The sequence below is a fragment of the Anopheles maculipalpis genome, chromosome 3RL (assembly GCF_943734695.1).
Source record: "Anopheles maculipalpis chromosome 3RL, idAnoMacuDA_375_x, whole genome shotgun sequence".
Classification (NCBI taxonomy): domain Eukaryota; kingdom Metazoa; phylum Arthropoda; class Insecta; order Diptera; family Culicidae; genus Anopheles; species Anopheles maculipalpis.
In genome coordinates, this window is record NC_064872.1 from 9,832,185 (window position 1) to 9,849,203 (window position 17,019).

At 43.7% G+C, this 17,019-nt stretch overlaps 5 protein-coding genes across 6 annotated transcripts in view; 2 read left to right on the top strand and 3 right to left on the bottom strand.

Moving 5' to 3' along the window:
• LOC126564707 (homogentisate 1,2-dioxygenase) overlaps positions 1-17,019 on the bottom strand; it is a 650,355-nt gene that overhangs the window by 627,185 nt on the left and 6,151 nt on the right. The gene's annotated exons all lie outside the window — the stretch shown is intronic.
• The window catches only part of LOC126565684 (uncharacterized), a 343,737-nt gene that overhangs the window by 152,388 nt on the left and 174,330 nt on the right, over positions 1-17,019 (bottom strand). The gene's annotated exons all lie outside the window — the stretch shown is intronic.
• Positions 109-3,151, top strand: LOC126565016 (glyceraldehyde-3-phosphate dehydrogenase 2). The gene is made up of 2 exons (XM_050222154.1): positions 109-243; positions 2,065-3,151. Exon 2 carries the CDS (start codon positions 2,116-2,118, stop codon positions 3,112-3,114), a length of 999 nt encoding a protein of 332 aa, XP_050078111.1. The 5' UTR covers positions 109-243; positions 2,065-2,115; the 3' UTR covers positions 3,115-3,151.
• Positions 6,128-9,066, bottom strand: LOC126560391 (CTP synthase). The gene is made up of 6 exons (XM_050216351.1): positions 8,869-9,066; positions 8,136-8,306; positions 7,313-8,069; positions 7,083-7,239; positions 6,704-6,842; positions 6,128-6,636 (listed from the first exon to the last, which is right to left on the bottom strand). The coding sequence occupies exons 1-6, from the start codon at positions 9,032-9,034 to the stop codon at positions 6,128-6,130; spliced, it is 1,899 nt and encodes a 632-aa protein (XP_050072308.1). The 5' UTR covers positions 9,035-9,066.
• On the top strand, positions 10,475-12,137 carry LOC126564821 (outer mitochondrial transmembrane helix translocase-like). Its single transcript, XM_050221936.1, has 3 exons — positions 10,475-10,702; positions 11,036-11,274; positions 11,344-12,137. Exons 1-3 carry the CDS (start codon positions 10,536-10,538, stop codon positions 12,117-12,119), a joined length of 1,182 nt encoding a protein of 393 aa, XP_050077893.1. The 5' UTR covers positions 10,475-10,535; the 3' UTR covers positions 12,120-12,137.

Below are 17,019 nucleotides of genomic sequence, written 5' to 3' on the forward strand. Positions count from 1 at the left end.
TCGAGCGTTCGGGGAGGGCACACTAAGCGCGAGATGACACTACCACCGATGTAATAGAACCGATCCACACATACGGAGACGAACCAGCAGCATTTAACGCACCGAACCCGGTTTGCCCTTGATTGGACCTTGTTTGCCGTACAACTCTCCGCGGATTCAACGCTCGACACGACACTCAGTTTTCAAAAGCCGACGTGTGAACACGCGCGCCTCAACCTTCTCGGAAGCTATCAGGCCATAACGGTAAGTAAGAAGTATACTACTAAGCAGGGGGTGCAGGCGTATGAAGGCGTGTAAGGAATTTCCAAAAGAACGGGAACCTTCCCTTTCTTATCTCCATCCAGGGAAACAGCGAAAAGGAGTGTGTGTGTGTGTTTAGGCAATTTTAGCCATCTTTAAGGGCGAAGAAAAGTGAAATTGGCGTGTTTTTTTCCTAATTACGTGCTGTGAAGAATTGTAATTCCTAGACAGGACCGCATCGGCCAATGCTATTCACCTAACGATTCTACTCTCATATTGCGTGGGAAGGGAGGTTTCTGGAAGCTTCCAATTTTATCAGAGAGTTCCCCAAGTGATGTTGGGGGTGATGCTGAGTTCTGTGCTGTAAAAGAATGAAGAAAACAATTGTGAATAAAAGTGTTCAAAAGTGAATCACAGAAAATGGTTGGATGCTGGTAAAAAGAGGAAGTGTCGATTTGTTTCCACTTACACTTTCACTGTATTGTAATGTACCAACATCCATCTTGTTTTTCTTCCATGCACACTTCGTTATCATCCAACATAAACTGTGCTGGGTGACCCCTGGGGTGCATGGGCGGCGCGTAATTTTATTGATTGTATTACACAACCCTCCAACACATATCACCTTATATAGCGGAGTTCATGGATGGTGATGAGTTTGGCTTATCAATTGATAATATTGCTCTTTGAGTAATTCACCTGTAATTACTTTTTTTTCACCGAATTCCACACAAGCCCTTCATTTTTGATAAGCAGCAGCCTTTGGTTTCAGACAGACCGGCAAAGGTTGCTGCAAGAGCATTTTTCCATCTGACCTCTATGCGACCTTCGCGGTGGACGCGCATTGCACACGCGTCCATTCTCCGTAGTAGTGGTGCAGAAAATATGTAATGGTGATGCGCGTGTGCGTGGAATCTTTCGGGGTTTGTTTCTACCGGCTTCTCTCGTGCGCGCGGATCATCGACACGGAGATAATATTGGTGTGAAGTCGAGGCGATGTAAGGTTTTTGCTTCCCTATTTTTTACCCATTTGTCGAATGGAAAATTTCCAGCCCATGGGAGGAGTTCCATTGGGAAGGAGACAATTAAAAAGAGAACGAATATGCAATTAAATAATAATCCTTTGTATCAACAATACCGTAATGGCGTGATGTAATTCTTTGGCACTAACCGGTATGCACAATGGCGACTAGGAACTAGGAAAATTGCGACTAGGAAAATTGCAGGCTTCTTCTATTCTAGTAGGGTGCGACAACAGTCGTCGTTTGGCGATCGATGATACTTTAAAATAGGAACAGCCAGCCAGTACCACAAGGCAGTGGAACACAACAGCATGTTACGTCGCCTACTTCGATTCGATATTCCCTAACATTCATTTGCCGGAATGGTTGCTTAGATTCGGAAAAGTGTTTTCCCTGCCCCATCAACATCACCGGCAACCGATTCTAGGTTCTATTTTTATCTTCATCCTGTAGTGTAGTGGCAGGCAGCCGTGGTAGCTCTCCCACCTTTTCCGCGAATTGTGTAATCGTTGTAGGTTTGTCATACAAATAGAACCGGAAATCATGTATTATTAAATCAGCTTAGAGAAAAGAACACGAACAGAAATACCAGTTGGTTCTATTGAAGAAGACTCTTTTACACGGCAGGATAAGATATCGAATCCGATCCGGATTGGAACTCCCACGTGTACTCAGCATTGACTTTAGTAGAGGATCCATCAGAATTATTAGACCTATGGCCACAACACTCCGAATTTTAGTACTCAAATTTTGGATCCTAATGTGCCTTTTTCTCTTTTTTCTCTCCTCCTCTCGCACACAGTTCGTCGTTCGTTCGTGAATAAAAGTCTAACCAACTTACCAAAGCAACATCATGTCGAAGATTGGAATTAACGGATTTGGCCGTATCGGTCGTCTGGTGCTGCGCGCCTCCATTGCCAAGGGTGCCCAGGTCGTGGCGATCAACGATCCGTTCATCGGTGTCGACTACATGGTGTATCTGTTCAAGTACGACTCGACGCACGGTCGCTTCAAGGGTGAAGTGTCCGCCCAGGACGGTATGCTGATCGTCAACGGTCAGAAGATTGCCGTCTACCAGGAGCGTGACCCGAAGGCGATCCCGTGGGGTAAGGCCGGTGCGGAATACGTCGTCGAGTCGACCGGTGTGTTCACCACCACCGAGAAGGCTTCCGCCCATCTGGAGGGTGGCGCCAAGAAGGTCATCATCTCGGCTCCGTCCGCCGATGCACCGATGTTCGTCGTGGGCGTCAACCTGGATGCGTACGAACCATCGATGAAGGTTGTGTCGAACGCTTCCTGCACCACCAACTGTCTGGCTCCGCTGGCCAAGGTTATCAACGACAACTTCGGCATCCTGGAGGGTCTGATGACGACGGTGCACGCTACCACTGCCACCCAGAAGACTGTGGACGGACCGTCGGGTAAGCTGTGGCGTGATGGTCGTGGTGCCGCCCAGAACATCATTCCGGCCGCTACCGGCGCTGCTAAGGCTGTCGGCAAGGTTATCCCGGCGCTGAACGGCAAGTTGACCGGTATGGCATTCCGTGTGCCGACCCCGAACGTTTCGGTCGTCGATCTGACGGTGCGTCTGTCCAAGCCGGCCACCTACGATCAGATCAAGGCTAAGGTGAAGGAGGCCGCCAACGGACCGATGAAGGGCATCCTGGACTACACGGAGGAGGAGGTCGTATCGACTGACTTCGTCGGTGACTGCCACTCGTCGATCTTTGACGCCAAGGCTGGAATCCAGCTGAGCGACACGTTCGTCAAGCTGATCTCCTGGTACGACAACGAGTACGGCTACTCGAACCGTGTCGTCGATCTGATCAAGTACATGCAGACCAAGGATTAAATTCTGACGGATGCTTTAATGAGCTTGGGTGGGGTGGCGAGAGAAGACAAAACCGCTGCGTGCTGTAATACAATAGCGCTTGGTGGATGAGGAGGAGGGGGCGAGGAGGACGAGCGTGTCGATCGGAAGGATGACTTGAAGACGGTTGAATTTCGAACTTTCCGCAAATTTCGCAGTTTCCGGAATGCTTCTATGGTTTCATCTTATCGAGAGTGTTTCCTGACGAGAATTATTAGTCAACATCATCGTACGCTCACAACTTCGTCCTCTGTTGCCACTATTTGTATACTTTCTAATGCTCGCCGGAGTGGTTGGGTTCGTCCATCATCTTCTTCCACTGGTTGGAAGTGGTACAGCTTTACTTTCCGGTGCAGAATGGAACAAAATAGCGGCAAATACCTCAGAAAACACACACATAGATCTATCTCCGCTAGGCGTAAATTATTATAGTCCGTAGGCCCGAACGTCGTCGTACTAATGAAAACGAGTTAAGATCGCCTCGTCGTTATACATATTTGTTGCATGTAATACAACATTAACTACACACAATTAACACAGTACATGAGACACAGCACACAAAACAGAAGAACACATCACAGACAGACAAACAGACAGACAAACACACATGCGCAGAAATCCCAATGTTCTGTTTAGTTGGTAAGGATTAATGATATAAAGAGAAAACAATAAATTTAACTGCTAAAGCGTTACTAGAACCACACACAACCTTGAAGCTTGAGTTTCATTGTCTTTTTGTTCATTGTTTCATGATGTTGATCGTTAAATCTGATGGTATTAATCAGTAACACTAATTTCGATCTTGTGGCCACCGATAACCGGTGGTTGCGTAAGTTTTTCTATACAAGATTGCTACATTTGATCCAAAGGATGTCCTTCGTTCAAGGTCATTAATAGAAATATATTTGACAAACGAGAATCAAACGGGCAGGGTGAGGAACTGACCCTTCATTTTACCGTCTTCTTCGACAGATCTGTGTGGTCTCCTTGGGTAACTGTATGAAAGTTACAAAGGCAAGGTAGTAGGATTAGGACACTTCAAGAAGTCAATTCTCAAAATCTCAATGGCCCAATAACGAAGACTGAACATTCTTCCTAGCGATATTGTTACAGGCATATTTTGTTGATGATTATGCAGATCTCATGACACCCAAAATGCATAAACCGAGGTAAAAGAAGTGCCCCGCAAGTTTTCATAAAGCTGATTTCGCTACTTCCGCTGCGTATAAACAATGCCAAATTCTGGTAGAATGATCATCAGCAAATGAACTATTTATTGCATCTTTGTTTTTGTCCCAAAGCACATCAACGTTCGTGTAGTAATAAAACACCTTAAATATATTTACCAAAAATTTTCGACCCAAAAACACTTTAACTTTTTTATTATCACAGTTAATCAATTTGCGAGTGGAAAAGTGTAAATGCCCAAAACTATAAAGAGTTTTTGTTTAAATTTTAAAATTTATGAAGGATCTTATTTTATGGTCTTATTTGGTTGAGGCGACCAATAACCGATTTCATGCCAAGAACGTGTTACCAACATGTTTGACTAAAGTTTGCCAAAAATAAACCAAGAAGATTCGTTGAAAATTGACTTCACAATCGCATGTTGAATTATTTTATTGGCAGTCCCGGTAAGTGCTTAGAAGAGAGGACAGAGGACAGCACTAAAATGAATACATTTTTAATATTTCTCTTTTCCATTGGACAAAACACGTTACCAGAAAGCCAGTGTGACGCTAAAGTGGAATGAATGTGTTAGTGAAAGAGTTTACTTAGAAAGTTTTCCGTTTCAATGCGGCTTTAATTCTAATTTCTCACGGCTAGAAACCACAAGAGTGCAATAAAAAGAACTATGATGTACTTATAGCAACTGAAAAATTAAATTTATTAAACTATTATCTTAACCACGATCAATCGAAAGCTCTTAACTATTGTTGTACGTCAAGTAAATTTATTTTTTCTTCTTAAAATATCCTTTTTAACCACACCCCACAGAAAAGGCAATTTTCTTAAAGAACCAATTGTTCGGGAATTCGCAAATTTATTTTAACCGTGTTTTCTATGCTTTTGTCCATATGGGCACAATATGATTTTCTGATGGCATTAGGAGAACGTATTTATTATGTTTAAGGCTCGACTCGGCTTTTGCTCGAAGTTTGTTTGAGAAAAAGGTTTTCTTATTTCGTTTTGTTTGAAATGAAGTAATTGGGAAAATATGAAAACTTCTAGCATCATCTGTTTTAATCGTTTACTGAATTTGTTTTCTCCTAACTATGTAGCTAAAGTCTGTGCATTTTAATACGCAAAATTTATTCGGTTCTTTGAATATTTTTAAACATTGATCAAACGGAAAAAGTTTATGTTTTCGATCATTGTATTCTGCAAAAACAGCAAAGATGATAATGTTATTTTAGAGATTTTCAAGATTTCCTTTATACATTTGTCGGTAAGTATATCATCTGTACGCAAGCCTCTCTGCTGCAAAAGATCAATTCTATCATAAATGATTTTCATTTTCTAGCTTTAGAATTCCTTATCTTGCTTCTACATGTTTCCCTGCTTTCGAGCATTTCAATTTTATCCATTGATATTTTAACGTTTTTTAAGTAAATTTTTAGATACCGGGTAGTCAACACAATGAGTAAAAAATATTTCAAATAAAAATTAAAGAAATTTGCTTATTTCAATTCCATTTATTCATTCAATTCCATTCCACACGATCCATTGAACATAACGAAAGAAATTTAATTTCTTTCTGTATATCCGCACGTTTTACCTGATTGTTGAAACTATTTCATGTGAAACACTTTAAACTACCTAATTTGCCGGTTCTTACCCAGCATGTCCTCAATTAGGTTGGAAGAATTTTCGAATCACGGATGCCCCTTTCGTCTTGTTGCAGGGTTTAGCTCCCCGGTTGCAATCTTACATACCTACTTTTGTGGAACATATAAAACAAAAAAAAAAAAAAACGATCCGCTTACACGACACTTCAATCCGCTACATTTTCATGTACTCCATTCGCTCGAACCGTTGGCGTCGATGCGGTACCATTCCTTTGTGTTGTAATCCCAGAAGGACCAGCAACCGGTGCAGTATTTGTCTCATTGTTCGGCACGCCATTGGCACGCTCTCGAATTTGCTGGAGATCATTTTCGTTTGAATTTTCACCCGCTTCCGCTAGATTAATGTTGCGCTTATGCTGCTGAAACAGTTTCTGACCATCTTCGAGATAGGATTCTAGTTTGCCTACCGATGCCAGTATCAGCCCAAGGAATGGAGGTGAAGGTTTGAGCGGACGCGATAGGTACTCCGGATGGAACTGGGTGGCTACGTAGTATACGTGGTTCTTCAGCTCCATCACTTCCATTCGCTCTTTTTCCGCATCCGTGCCAACGAAACGCATACCGTTTTCTTCGAGCTGTGCCACATACTTGGGATTCACCTCGTACCGATGACGGTGACGCTCGTCAATCTGATCCTTGTTGTTGTACAGTTGACCTTTTAAAAGGGGATAAGAAAGACGTTTAGCATAATGGTGGATGGACGATTGGAACACTATACTAACGTATTTTGCTGTCACCGCGGAAAATGGTGGTACGCTTTCCTAGCCTCATAGTGCCTCCCAGTATGCCGGTATGGTGTTCGGGCATATCGATAACCAGCGGATGGGGAGTGTTTTCGTCACATTCGGTTGAATTTGCATCCTGAAAAGGAAGTGTATTGATAAGTTAAAGTTTTTAAAAATAAAATAAATACAGTGCGAGATCGTAAACAAGAAACAATGAGCTATCTGTTTGGGTTGTAGTTCTACGATTAAAGGACAATATATTGTAAAATTCTTCTTCTAGTTGAAAGTAGGAACTCTCTGTTATCTCTATCACCACTAGTAGTCACCACTAGATCCCGACTGTTTTGCTATGAAAATGCATGCAATCACAACTTACCGCTAGTCCCAATACGTTGCGTGCAAACTCAATGACGGCGGCCTGCAAACCGAGACAAATACCGAGCATGGGTTTGCCATTTTCACGAGCCCACTGACAGGCACGAATTTTTCCTTCAATGCCACGCGAACCGAACCCACCGGGCACAACAATACCGCTGGAAAATAATTAAAAAAGAACCATATCAATCAATTGTTTTCAATCCCATTTGAAAACAGTCGATCACTTACTGGCTGTTGGTCAGATCGTGCCACGCATCGTAGTAGTGGTTTGGATTTTCCATCTTCGTTACACGCTCCAGATTGGAGGAATCGATAAACGTAAGGTTCAACTTGTACCCAACCGCAATCGATGCGTGTAGAAGCGATTTGATTACGGACGCGTACGCATCCTGCAAACGTGTGTACTTGCCGACGAGCGCTATGTTCACCCTCTTGTACACGTTATCCACCCGCTCGGCTAAATCACGCCACGATTGCATAAAATTCGCCGGCCTCGGTGTGGGCAGATTCAGATGCAAACGCTCCTTCAGTATGTCGATCACACCGGACTGTTCCATCAGCAGCGGCACGTGATAGATCGAGGAGAGATCGTGTATGCAGATCACCTGATTCGGTGCCACGTGACAAAAGTTGCTAATCTTGTCCTTCACCTCGTCACCGATCGGATTCTCCGAACGGCACACAATCATGTCCGGGCTCAGTCCAAAGCCACGCAGCTCACGGACGCTTGCTTGCGTTGGTTTAGTTTTCGGTTCACCGGTAGCCCGGGGCAGTGGGACCAGCGAGGTGTGTGCAACGCAAAAATTTTCCTTCTTCACACGAAACTGAAACTGGCGGAAGGCTTCAACGAACGGCATGCCTTCGATATCGCCGATCGTTCCACCGAGCTCGATTATACACACTTCCGGCACAACGTTATCCTTTACCGGCGTTACAGCGACCCGTTCAACCCATTCCTGTATGGCGTCCGTAATGTGGGGTACCACTGACAGAAACGAAGAGAACAATTATGATACACATTCACGATACGAAAACCACTAACGGTGCTTACCTTGAACGGTTTTTCCAAGATAATCTCCTACTCGCTCCTTATCGATGACCATTTTGTACACCTTGCCGGTGGTGATGTTGTTATCCTTGTGCAAAACAACGTCCAAAAATCTCTCGTAATTTCCCAGATCCAAATCGACCTCGCTGCCATCGTCCAGAACAAAGACTTCACCTGCAAAAAAAAATTAAAAAATCGTTTAATGCTGCATATTTCGTATCACGCTACAGCTGTCTTGTCTTTTGCCGATTGTTTCCTAACCACTGGGTACAAAATAGTGATGGGTAAATCCTCATTGTTCCCGGGATCGAATTAATACGGAGTATCCTTCAGTTGATTACGCAGTGCACTCCGATATGAATACCGGAGATTACTCCGAATTGCTCTGGAGCCAACTCCGGATTACGCCGGATTGCTTCGGAATAAACTTTGGATTACTCCAGAGTTAACGTCGGATTTTCCCGCAGTTGGCTCCGAATTTCTCACGGAATTTAATCCATTTTTTATACGTCGTAGTCGGAGTTGATTCATGAATCCACACCGGACTTCCCACCACTAGTACAAAACAAAATCGGACAGTAAATGTTACCGTCACGGTCAAGTTCAGCTTCAGGTTTAAAAATAAACCATCCCATCCCGTAAATACGTTTCTTTTCTCTCTTTGATCTCCTTTGATGCCCACATTGGTTCACTTTTCGTTGAAATAATGTCCCTTTTTTCGCGTGTCATATCTTACCGTGTTCGTAGGGTGAAAATGTTCCTGCGTCGATATTAATGTAAGGATCGATCTTGATCGACGTGATGGGAATGCCGCAAGCGTTCAGCAACGTTCCGAACGAGCTCGCGATAACACCTTTGCCAACACCGCTGATCACACCACCCGTGACGAGTATGTACTTCATGCTTTCAACCGTTTCAACCTATGTTTGTTGCCGCTAATTAGCGTCTCTGCTCAACTTCCTTGTCCAGCCGGCAATCAAGTATTGGGGATTTACAAAACTAAAACGAACAAGAATGAATTAGAGCACTTGGTTATCGGGAAGTATCTTGTGGAAAAAAGACTAGCAAACTATTGCGTGCTTCGTTTAAATGAACAGCTAGTCCCTCCAGTGAAACTTTATCAAAAGACCTTCACCGCAATATTTCCTTCACTCGAAGGCTCAAGTATTGCACGCGCCAGCGTCTTTGCAATAGTTACCTCTACCAAACACCGGATTTGTTTATTTTAGCCGAGTTAATTGTTTGTAAACAAAGAACAGTGTTGCGTAGCCCGTCTTCTTCTGTGCCGTCGTCTTTTTTTTTTGCTGTCCTCTTTGCCGGGTACTATTTCGCAGCGCCTAGCCAAAGGAAGTGCTGGTACTGCTGCAACAGCAAAAAATGTGCTCACCGACGCAACAGCGTTTCGATGCCTCTTTTACTTGATTGGAATCTATAATCCAACACCTACGTTCACACGGACACACGAATGCCTGCTGGCAAAAGATACCAATTGTAGAGAAATTTCCCCGTTTTCACTTCACGTGCTGGTACGGAAAATTATTTTACGACGGAATTTCAGGAGCAAACACGCGGCTTGAGGGTTTCGTTTTGATTGCGAACTGTCAAAATGACTTCAAAACCGCCGTGTTTGTATCGGTGTGTGTGTGAGAGGGTTTAGGGATGGCCCAAACAGCTGATGAAGGTTCCGTTATTTTTGTTTGTATCACAATCGTGGGTGTCGATATGGGTTGAAATGAATTGTTTTTGCACGAAACAATCAGGTATTTTGTTGTGAATGTTGAAGCTGTTTAGTTCCACTACAACTTGGTTGTAAATTTGAGCCCATATCCCTTCTCGATTGAACAGTACATGACAACTGGCACGTGTTGGCGCGCATTTGTGGGAGCGAAAACAAAGAATGAAGGAGCGTCTACACTGTGCGATGTGAGTGTAGGTTTAAAATTTTGTAACATAATTAATTCAACATTACGTTATGTGTATAATAAATACAAAAGTCTTACTTGTTCTTTATTGAGGCGATGAAAGTGATACGCCTGCGTAATTAGTAATAAATTGAACATTTTTATTCGAAATAATTTCATCATACCCGACCGGTGGAAATTGCGCTTCAAGTAAACCTGAAGTATTGAACTCTCCCTTCTAAACACAACCTCTTGCTCATGCTTTTTTGACAGCAAAAGAGAATTCTTGCACGAGTCAACACACGAGAAAAACAGTAAAAATAATCAGGTGTGGAAGCAAAAAAATCGCAGCAAGCACAATCCGTAAAGGAAAATATCCAATTTCCATCACTTGCTCCTGCCGTTATTCCTTCGTGCTTTCTGTACGGCAGACACAACAAACACGGGGACCACTTCCAGCCAACCTTTGGTAGTAGCACTACGCAACACATACCGATCCACAATGTCCGGAGTGAATGTAACACGCAACGAAGTGATACAGATTGCGCTGCGTATCTCGCTGCTATCAATCGTCACGTACTATTCAGCGAAATGGTTGATCCGCAATCTGGACCCTTCCAACAAGAGCAAAAAGAAAGCCATCGAACATGCGGAGGAAATTTTACGGAAGTAAGTTGGTACAAAGTCCGCCCAGGGGGTTAACGTACCGAATGATAGATTGCTTATTTTAACTTCTGGCGCCGTCTGTAAACGATTAGTGGCCATAGTCCGCATGAATGAAGTGCATTACACATTCCCGACATCGGAAAGCGGTTATTTTTACCTAGGATTGAATGGTTGAGTTTGGCGCAGCCTTGCGCCGTTATATAACTCCGTTTCAACAGGGGCTAAGAGTGCAGAGTGCAGTCAAGGTTCACAATGCAGAAGACCGTTGCCCTATCCGATGTTTTTGGCATGTTAGATGAATTTACATATTATATTGTTATTTTTACATAATTTTAGGTTGAGTCCGACGATGAAAAAATCAGCTCTACATAACTTGAACGAGTATGAAATGGTCATTGCATCGCATCTGGTAGTACCCGAAAACATTACCGAAAGCTGGGACAGCATTGCCGGGCTGGACGATGTGTGTCAGGAAATTAAGGAAAGCCTCGTGTTTCCGGTGTGTCACCGTGACATGTTTGCTGGATCGGCCCTCTATCAGCCTCCGAAAGGCGTGCTTCTTTACGGACCACCTGGTAAGTTGGGCAACATTTGTCCTTTGCCTTCTCTTGACTGTTGAGAATCACCAACCCCATTGCTCGTAGGTTGCGGTAAAACACTGATCGCCAAGGCAACGGCCAAGGAAGCCGGTATGCGCTTCATCAATCTCGACGTTGCCATGCTAACGGACAAGTGGTACGGTGAATCGCAAAAGCTTGCTTCGGCCGTATTTACGCTGGCCGTTAAAATTCAACCATGCATCATTTTCATCGACGAGATCGATTCGTTTCTGCGTGCACGGAACTCGTCCGATCACGAGGCGACAGCCATGATGAAAACACAGTTCATGATGCTCTGGGACGGACTGAACACCGAATCCGACTCGAGCATCATCGTGATGGGAGCTACCAACCGGCCGCAGGATCTCGACAAAGCCATCCTACGCCGAATGCCGGCCCAGTTTCACATTGGTCTACCGAATGAGGAACAGCGGCAGAAAATACTGCAACTAATCTTGCAGCACGAAAAGGTTGCGCCGGATGTGGACTATGCGCAGCTGGCACGTATGACCACGTGCTATTCCGGTTCGGATTTGAAAGAGATCTGTCGCAATGCTTCAGTGCATCGCGTGAGGAAGGTGATGAAAAACAAGGAAATTATGAGTGCTGTACGTGCGGCAGCAAACAAGACACAGGAGAACAGGCTCGCCGGTGGTGGTAGTTCGCTGCCAAACGGATGTAATGGGGTGACACAGAACGGTAGCTTAGAGCTCGGAACGCCTTCTATTACGATGGAGGATCTGGTGGAGTCATTGCGTAGTATGAAGCAGTCAAAGTATACGACCGGAGTGTTGAACGATGCTAGAATTGATTTGGATTAAGCTGTGACTTTAGCGCGGGAGAGAAGAATTGGAGATGGATCAAGTTCCAATCTGAGAAGCGCAGCATGGTAGCATCGTGCGTTTAGAATAGGGGTAGCAACAAAGGGGAAAATCAGTAAATAGAATTGCTATCCAGCGCTCTTTTCCTGGATGTTCCGATACCTATCGCCCGATTCTCCACAGTAAAAACTAATGTCTCAGTTGTTAGCATGCTGTGAAATCATCGAATAAGGATGGCAGAAAGGTGTACCACTTTGAGGCACGATAAGTGATTCGGTGTGAAAAATGATAACGTATGGTAGCGTGTGTATGAAGATGTGTCACATTATCTTGTATTTATCCTTACATAGGAAATGTTGAATTTGCGATTGTTGTTCACGCATTATTGAATGTAAACATGAACGCGGCTCTAGTATATGATGAAATACAAAAATGTAGCACATAGTAGAACGGAATAGAACTTTAGCAATAGGCCGCAGCACCAAATTCGCTTCACCAGTTAGTAGATGCGTTTAGTAGTATGTGCTGGTGGGAATGCCACACCAGGTTGTGTAGGGGGGTTAGTTTTATCTTTTCCCATGTTCGATAAACAGCGTTGTTTTATCATTTTGTTTTGCTTGGGTTTTCATTAACAGAGGGAGAGAGAGAGAGAGAGAGAGAGGGAGAGAGAGAGAGAATGTGCGAGTGTGTGTGTGTTTTTTCTCCGCTTCGTCCTTCGCATCTCGAACGGATGGGGGGTTCCGTTTGGTGGCATCTTAAAACGTAGGTTACCCGTAAGTTGTAATTTGAAGTAACAAGCAGTTGTAGATATTTTTTTTAAGGCGATGGTGTGTTGAAAGGAGTATAATATTTCCAAATGCTAAATAAAAACACTGATTGAATTTAATCTATTTATGGGTTTTTTGTTTCACCTGTGATGACTCTCGATCGTGCCTTTTCTTATTCTTATAGCGGACTGATCGTTATTGCTGCCTTTGGTGACTTTGACTCATAAATAAAAATATATTACACGTTCGTTGATTAATGCTCACAACACATTTGAAAGCCCCTGGTTTAGGTCAGTGCGAAATAAACGCTTTTCTAGTGCAACTTTAGTGGGGTACCATGCGTCTCCATCGAGGATTCTACTGTGCAAAAAGTCTTCGAATACAATATAGAATTGTTTTGTATTGCATTTAAAACTTCTTGATGCATTTCAACACGTGTTTTTTAAATAAATTTCATGCCAAATATTAATGCTAACAGAAAACGGGGGGAAATCGTTTAGTCAACACGCTGACCTGAGAGAAACAGCCTCTACCTAACTTGGTAGAGGTCAAATGGGCTCTCTCTCTCGATCTCATGCTGACACTTTGTCACATGTGTCGACAGCGGCTAGTAGAGCCTTCGTCCCGTCCTAGGGCAGTAAACCGTAAAATTCGAAAATCTCTCCCTCTCTCGCAAAAACAATGCTCCCAACGACCGACTCCAAAGCCCGAATCCAAATACAACACCGAGCGCCAGGGATAAAAAGATCCTTGCCGAACCGGGCCCGGTCGGTAGAACGCGTTCGGCATCGCAACTGTGCGGAACAGTCCCAGTACAAAGTACGCAGCAAAGCACGCAAAACGCTTTGGTGAGTATGTTTTTGAATACGCAAAGGTGTTAAAGCGAAATAAAAGTGGGAAAAGGGAATGAAAGAATGGAACAAAAAAAAAACACTCACAAAACAAAGTTACTTAAAAGAAGGAAAAAAAATGGTGGCGTGTAGTGTGATTTTGTGTGTGACTCCTATTCCCAGCATAGCGTTTACCATAAATTGTATCATTTACGTGGAGCCAAACTGCGCTAGAGCGTGAGTGTGTTTGTGTGTGTGTGTGTGCTGTACGCGCGTAGCAATGTGCGCGCCATTTTCCCATTCTCAGTAGCAGTGGAGATTGCTGTCAAAAAACGTGGACCAGGTCACAGCTGTGTGTGTGTGTGTGTGCGTGTAGTTGTGTACGACGGAAAGTAAGATTGTGTGTGGCAGTAGCACAAGGATTCATACGTTGGCGTCCAAATCGTGTACGGCCATTCGTGGAATACATATAATTCGTCTATTGGCCCCGAACAGTAATCAACAGAAAAAAAGTGTGCGTGTGTGTGTATCGGTTTCTTCAGTGTTGCAGTCATTTTGTTGTTGTGTCTCTTAAATTTATTCCAAATAAAAAAAGAATCGAGAATAATAAGCTTTTTTGCTGGTACTTCATGTAAGGTTTAGGAAAGTGTTAATTTTTTACATTGATACAATTTCAGGACATTTGTCCCCCATTCTCTCGCTCTCTTTCCCTCTGGAGTTGCGAAAATCTCACGTGGCGCTTTAGGACGCGTTAACAGGTCACGCAAGTTACCGTAAGGTGCCTGCAAGTGTACAGGGATGCTGCCGTTGATGGACGACTTATTGACAAGGACGCTTCGCCTGTTGGTGACGCATTTTTCTCGCCGTACAAAGCATTCCTTCACACCAGTCACAGCACAGTCATTATCCTGTCGTCCTTTTTGCCACTTTTTCACGATTCCCTTTTCTTCAGACGGCAAGGAAAGGAGTTAATTAAAATAAACTTATTTTACCACAGGAACCGACGGTTATCCTCGGAAACCCGGAATGTTGTGTCGGAAGTTTGCTATCTTATTTAGCCGTTGCGCAGCTTTGCGTTCTTCTTGTGTATTTGTGTTTGTTGGCAGCTTCGCTAAACAATTGAATTAAAAGAAGGATGTACACATAATGACTTTATTTGCTGTAGGTTGTGCTTTGTGTGACCTTTGTTGTATGAAGAAAGCATGATAACTCACTGGATAAATTAATCGTATTTTTTTCGTTGTAACATAAAATACTAAATGTGTTACTAAAGGCTTTCGATTCTCGAAATTTCTAATAGCAAAATAATAATTTTCTTCAACAATTTTCACTCCATTTTTACTGCTTTGCTCTTCCATTGCTTGGCTAAAAGCCTTGGTAAGGTCGCACAGGCAGAGGCACAATTTTGTCGCATTTTGTATGCAGTCTTGTCGGCTCTGTCGCCTGGTTCTGACAGAAATGGCGAGGTTCACGCCACAACCCCACGGGCGACAGATGTACCAGTACGACGTCACGAATGAGTAGCCACACACCACAACGTATGGAGCCCAGGGGTGATTTTCTTCTTCCACCCTTTTTCACTCCTTCCTTACAGCGCTCTACGTGAGATCGTCCTGTTTGGGGGGGGGAGGGAAGAAAAATCACAACCCACCACACTTGCACGTCGCCTAAAAGTGGCGCCTAAAGTGGGCCTTAAGAGGCGGTACACGGATATCATAACAAAGGTACTAGTAGCGTATTCACTATCCAACCAATCTCTCGGCTAAACCTTTCGTCACCCGATGGGTCTGTTTTTTTGTGTGTGTATGCCTTCGGGCGTTTACGTTGTGCTACACTTTTGCTGCTATGGCGGCTTTTTGTTGTTTTTGGTCTTTCTTACCATGGTTTTTAAGTTCATCCTTCATCAACTCTGAGTAAGACAGTGACGCGAGTGGTAGTGGCGATAACGAAATCTGATGGCAATCGTTGTCAACACTAGGAGGACTCTTCTCTTCCCTCAAGTCCTCATGCTTATATCCGGCCCTACGAAAGCGTCCGACAAGGTCGAATAGTAACCGACAGAGCGACGGTTTGGTCAGATATTTTGGATGAAGGAAAGCTACAGTCCTCGAGCCAGTCGTCCTCCGGTGAGCCTCGGTTCGGTTCGGGTGACTGTGTGTATTACGTTTTCAGCAGCTTGTGGCGTTTTTTTTCCTTATTGTGTGTTTGTGAAAAAGATTTAGCTCCTTCAGCTCAAGACGCATGCTAAGGTGTGTGTGTGTGTGTCTGTTTGTATGTATCCAACTAAAGTTGTGGCAACAGAACTCCGTCCGATACACAGCCATCGGAGCTGCGTCCTTCGAGCTCCACTATATCGGCAAATCACCGTTGGAGTAAATTTTTCACAGTCTCCTCTTGCCTTTTTTTGCTCCTTATTTTTTGCTGGTTCACACCCAGGAAAACGGAAGCTTAAAAGCCAATGGAGAATAAATTACGGCGAGGATGCCATTTTTTGCTGTTGTTGCTCGCTTTTTCAGCGTCCCATCAGGCTTTGGTAAACCGGTTTGCTGGATGTGTGTGTGTGTGTGCTGGTTTTGTTTCGTGTGTGAGGTGGTTGTGTAAAACGGGAAAGAGTTTTCCTACCCCGTTCGGACATGGAGAAAATTGAAAATTTACAACCTATTCCTTCGTGATTTAAATTGGCAGGGATAGGGAGTTGAATAGAAGTGGAAGGATGACTTTAAGAGAGCGAATTAGTGAAAAAGTGATATTAGAATGGACAAGCAACATTTTGCTTATTTAAATCACAGTGTGAGATATTACTTCAGAGGAGTGAGATACCAGATTCTCTAAATAATTCAACTTTTAAAAACTCGAGATGCTTCGACCTAGTATTTTTGGATTTCCTGGACCCATATTACCCATTGGCGGATCGGTGGTGTAGGTGACAGCGGCGCTGGTCTTCAAACGGCAGAACCGGGGTTCAAATCCCATCCGGACCGTCCCCCCGTAGTGAGGTCTGACTAAACAACTACGTGGTATTGGCAGTCTAGAAAGCCATTTCGATGGCCGGCATGACATTAGAGGTCGTTACGCCAAGAAGAAGAAGAAGAAACATTACCCATAGCTAAGTTGTCAGTTGTGGTAAAAATACTGAAACTGGAAATGGTTGATATTAAATAATTTAGAAACGCTCAGGAATTCTAATCAAACTAAGTAGAGCTATGCGCCCAATCTGTCTTCGCTAATAAAACCGTCATAATGGTCATGAACCATGTCATGGACTTTGTCATGGTGTAATTTTTTTTTCCAAACCCACAATGA

What these genes read in the sequence shown, in the direction of transcription:
- LOC126564821 (XM_050221936.1), top strand. Translation starts at nt 10,536, where the DNA reads ATGTCCGGAGTGAATGTAACACGCAACGAAGTGATACAGATTGCGCTG. An exon ending in GCGGAGGAAATTTTACGGAA is followed by an intron (nt 10,703 to 11,035) that starts GTAAGTTGGTAC and finishes ACATAATTTTAG; the next exon opens with GTTGAGTCCGACGATGAAAA. An exon ending in GCTTCTTTACGGACCACCTG is followed by an intron (nt 11,275 to 11,343) that starts GTAAGTTGGGCA and finishes CATTGCTCGTAG; the next exon opens with GTTGCGGTAAAACACTGATC.
- LOC126565016 (XM_050222154.1), top strand. Translation starts at nt 2,116, where the DNA reads ATGTCGAAGATTGGAATTAACGGATTTGGCCGTATCGGTCGTCTGGTG.
- LOC126560391 (XM_050216351.1), bottom strand. Translation starts at nt 9,034, where the DNA reads ATGAAGTACATACTCGTCACGGGTGGTGTGATCAGCGGTGTTGGCAAA. An exon ending in TCTTGGAAAAACCGTTCAAG is followed by an intron (nt 8,070 to 8,135) that starts GTAAGCACCGTT and finishes CGTTTCTGTCAG; the next exon opens with TGGTACCCCACATTACGGAC. An exon ending in CCGCGGTGACAGCAAAATAC is followed by an intron (nt 6,637 to 6,703) that starts GTTAGTATAGTG and finishes CCCTTTTAAAAG; the next exon opens with GTCAACTGTACAACAACAAG.